Consider the following 4,236-nt stretch of genomic DNA (forward strand, 5'->3'; position numbering starts at 1 on the left):
GGCCTGTTTTCCTCCTGAGACTCGAGTCGAGGCGTTTCGTTACTCAGCGGTTGCAGGCGGTGGGAAATACTCACCTGCTGATGTAACTTGCTGAATCAGGGCCCGAGACTTGGAATGAACATCCTGTCACCACAATTCCTGCGGCGCGGCAGCTCCTAACGACTTCCTAAATAAATTCAATACTGCTGAGCAATGCTCGAGTTAGGCAAGCGACCTCTGAGGGAACACCGGGTTCAACCACAGTGAGAACCAAAGGTCTGGCATCGGTCAGGGATGGTTCCGAACCCTTTGGTTCTCGCTGACATGATGGTTGTGATTCCAGACCAAGTTATTTGCAGTATTGCTCGGAAGGGTTTGCTTGCAGCTTGCCAAGCTGTGCAGTGCTGTGCCCATGTTTTCTGTAATGTATGTGACAGGGAGTGGCTGCGTTGCCCGTAAAGGTTGGGTCAAGCTCTGTTTATCTCCAGGATTGAGGGAGAGGCCATCTCCTGAGAGCTGCAGGGTGGTTTTTATAGGAAAGGGTGAGTCGTGGAGGCCTGGGAGCACGCCTCCGCTGCCAGCTGATAGAACTGCTTGGTTAAACAAAGCTCATGGAGTCAAAATTTAAGCTTTGCGAAAGGAAGTGACCCTCCAGGTAGCGCACAGCACTGATCCTTTCGGGGAGGGTCTTCACACAACAGGTTTCGCAGCCAGTTTGCAACTCACAGTGGAATTAAGACAAACCTGTTAGCTCTTCACGCCATCCCATAGGTGGCTGTGGCATAGCTGGAGCTTCGTTATCATCTGATCTGATCTCCTTCGTTTCCTCTTAGAAGTAGATTCTCACTTGCCCGTAGGATTTCTCTTTTCTTCCCTGCCCTTCCTTCTCCCTCTTCCTTTGGTGACCTGCAGATCTTGGATTTTGGCTTGGCCAGACACGCCGATGCGGAAATGACCGGCTACGTGGTGACGCGTTGGTACAGAGCCCCAGAAGTCATCCTCAACTGGATGCATTACAACCAGACAGGTGAGCCGCCTCGCTTCCGTGGCGGGGCCGGCCAGGGACGAGGCGCGGGACGGGACCGGCCAGTGACGAGCGCGAGGATCCCGCTTGTCACACCCGGGTCACGTCTCGCGTCATCCTCTCGGATGTTTTTCTTCTTTATCATCAGTATCTCCCAGAGCGGAGCGAGTCCCAAAAGCCTAGTGCCTGCGGGAGATGATGAAAGCAGAGATTTTAGCAGCATAGGAAAAGCAGGGGAGGGTGGAAATTTGGAGTGAAATTTAAATCAGTGCCTTCTGCAAACCACAAAGCAAGCAACAGCCTCAGCAATCATTGCTGCCCTTTTACTGTCCTTTTCGTCTTTTTTTTTTTATTCTTTTCCTTTTTCTCTCTGAACAGTGGATATCTGGTCTATCGGCTGTATCATGGCAGAAATGCTGACCGGGAAAACGTTGTTTAAAGGAAAAGACTGTATCCTTTCAAGCTGAACCTTTTGCCTCGGGGGAGTAATAATTCTTGGGGTGTGTGAAAGGGCTGCTATGAATGAGGCTACGGAGAAAAACAGATGTCAGTCGGTTTACTGGGATGTAATCGCAGACACCAGCCTTTCTGGTGAGGAAAACAGAGAGAAGACAGGAGGTGGCCAAGCCACACTTAGAAATCCACTTCCATGCTGGCCACGTGTGCTCTGCATCAGCAGCCTGACCTCGCGCGGCCACAGTTCCATCTCCAAAGCCTCCCATATCCAGGAAAATGATCCACCGCCGAGGATGGCATCCCAGGAAAAAAAAGCCCCAGAGATCTTTTTGCCAGCCAAATGTGTCTCTGCTTGTGCAGCTCTGTTGGGTTTGTGTCACAACCTTCTCGTAGCTCCCACTGGTCCTTGAGGGCTGAGGGATGCCCGGGGCTCAAGTCCTGGACGGGTGATCTTTAACACAGCCTCCCAGATCTAGATCAACTCACCCAGATCCTGAAAGTAACGGGGCATCCAGGAGAAGACTTCGTGGAGAAGCTGGAGGACAAAGCGGTAGGAAAGCTCGCTGCGGGTTCAGGTCTCGCTGGCGGCAGATGTGGCGGGAGAGGTTTTAACTCGGTCGCATGGCTGAGCCAGGAGAGGCGCTGCTTCTACGGCAGCAGCGGAGAGGAGCACCGGCAGCCTTCACCGTTTCTCTTTGCTAGCGGCACGTCTGATGGAGCTGGCGTTGCGCTGGGAGCTGGCGTGGGTTGCCGGGACTCCTGGGTGAGGTGCTTGCCACCAACCTCCTCCATTCTCCACATCTGGCCCTCCCAGCAGGAACATCTCTCTGTCCCAGCTGACAAACGCAGCCCCTTGCAGAAGCGATCGCTGAAAGGCGACATCTGGGATGATTTGCTCTTCTCTCCCTTTGCTTTTGCTCTCCTGAGCCATGAGACCCCAGAGCTGTGTTTTGTATTTTCATATCTCCCAGCCTCCTCACACTTGTCCACACACAGTAAGTGTCCTCTCCTTTCTCTTCCAGGCTAAGAGTTATATCAAGTCCCTCCCAAAAATCCCCAAGAAGGATCTGTCGGTGCTTTTCCCCAAAGCCAATCCTCAGGGTAAGTCATCTCCCATGTCACTCTCCAGTTTTCACAGCTGGAAAGGAGGCGGGCTGACGGCCCCAGCCCCAACCTTATTTCTTCTCTTTCTCACCATTTCTTGCTACTTTCTCCCTTCCAGGTTGTGCCCTCGCCTCTCCCCAGGGCAAATACAGATGAATTAAAAGCAAACTGATTCTTTATTGGCATTACAATGGCAAAGTCCTGCTGTTCTTGGCCATGTACTTATTTTTTTAAATTATTATTATTATTTTGATTTTTTTTTTTTAAGAGTACAGCTTAAATTTCAACTGTTTGTTGAACCTGCATCTGTTGATAGTTCGCAGGCAGCTGAGATGTGCAATTTTCAGGGTAAAAATTGATTTCTTACAAGGAGCTCTTCTCCCAAGTAGATTAGAGGTGAGAGTGAGCAAAAGTGCTCTAAAAGCTGAGGGGAAGAAAGCATTAAAATGTCAAAACCAAGGGGGAAGGGGGCTGACAGACTACTTGGTATCTGAGTTTCTTGCCTTCCTGTTTACCAGGGATGTAGAGATTTCCGTATAGATAACTCATGTTAAGACTACTTTGAGTTGCGGGGGTCAGAGTGAAAGCAAATGATTAAAACTGAAAAATATCTTAAAGTGACTGGCTTGCTCTTCAGGTCCTTGCAGCCCCATCGGTGCAGCAAAGCTTATTCAAGACTAATTTGTTGTTTCTGCACCATTTACACCTCCGGTTCTGTCAGCAAGAGCTCCCTGAGGCTGCAGTTGGGCAGACTCTGCATCCCCACTGACGGGAGCTCCACGCTCCCTTGGCTGGGTTGAGGAATCTCACTCATTTTCGTGTCTGGAGATGCTGACCAGGAAACATGAGTCCTGTTGCTCGCAGGGACCTCGCTTAGCCCTCTCCCTGTCTTCTCCTACAGCAGTGGACCTGCTGGACAAGATGTTGCAGCTCGATGTGGAAAAGCGCCTCACAGCCACAGAGGCCTTGGCTCACCCTTATTTCGACCAGTTCCGAGACGTTGAGGAGGAGACGGAAGCGCAACAGTCCTACGATGATTCTTTGGAACATGAAAACCTTTCAATAAATGAGTGGAGAAGTAAGTTTATCGTCGAAGTTCCTGTCTAGCACGGGACTTTCCTGCCTTTCGCTCTTCCCTGTGCATGCGCTGAGTAAGGCTGCGATTGCCCCGGTGATCGCACGCGTCTCCCTTACCTTGGTTTGCTTTTCAGCAAAGACCCCTCCAGCTCTTTGAGAAGATTTTCTTTTCGCCTCTCTGCTCTTTTCCAGCTTGTACCTGCCGTATCCTTCCCACCAACCACCTCCTCTCTGCCTGTGCGACATCTAACCCCTCGTTTGTGGTCCCTAAAAATCACACGTTTGTGGTTCTTTTGTTCTGTTTCCTCAGAGCATATTTACAAGGAGATCTTGTCCTTCAGTCCCATCGCACGGAAGGACTCGAAGAAGCGAAGCGGGATGTCGTTGTAGCGACGGTGACCGGGATCCGCTTCTCCTGGACCACGGATGGGATTTACTCCATCGCTCAGCCTGCGGGACGTCTCTGTGTGCCAACACCAGGACGACGCCGTGCCGTGGGCATCGGACTTTGTTCTACGGAAAGGGGAAGTACCCCGAACGTTTTTTCGATGCAAAAGATAAATATATTCTCCTTGAAACTTCGAGTGGGAGAATTT

At 50.9% G+C, this 4,236-nt stretch overlaps 1 protein-coding gene across 1 annotated transcript in view; it reads left to right on the top strand.

The window, feature by feature from the left end:
* MAPK13 (mitogen-activated protein kinase 13) overlaps positions 1-4,030 on the top strand; it is a gene marked incomplete at its 5' end in the record, with an annotated part of 7,379 nt that extends 3,349 nt beyond the window's left edge. Inside the window, 6 exons of the mRNA XM_009871968.1 lie at positions 892-1,006; positions 1,382-1,453; positions 1,930-2,009; positions 2,482-2,560; positions 3,465-3,641; positions 3,951-4,030. Of these exons, the coding sequence (XP_009870270.1) occupies positions 892-1,006; positions 1,382-1,453; positions 1,930-2,009; positions 2,482-2,560; positions 3,465-3,641; positions 3,951-4,030 (603 nt within the window). The remainder of the gene's footprint in view (positions 1-891; positions 1,007-1,381; positions 1,454-1,929; positions 2,010-2,481; positions 2,561-3,464; positions 3,642-3,950) is intronic.
* Between the last annotated feature and the right edge of the window lie 206 nt (positions 4,031-4,236).

This window comes from Apaloderma vittatum, unplaced genomic scaffold, assembly GCF_000703405.1.
Source record: "Apaloderma vittatum isolate BGI_N311 unplaced genomic scaffold, ASM70340v1 scaffold42546, whole genome shotgun sequence".
NCBI classification, from domain to species: Eukaryota; Metazoa; Chordata; class Aves; order Trogoniformes; family Trogonidae; genus Apaloderma; species Apaloderma vittatum.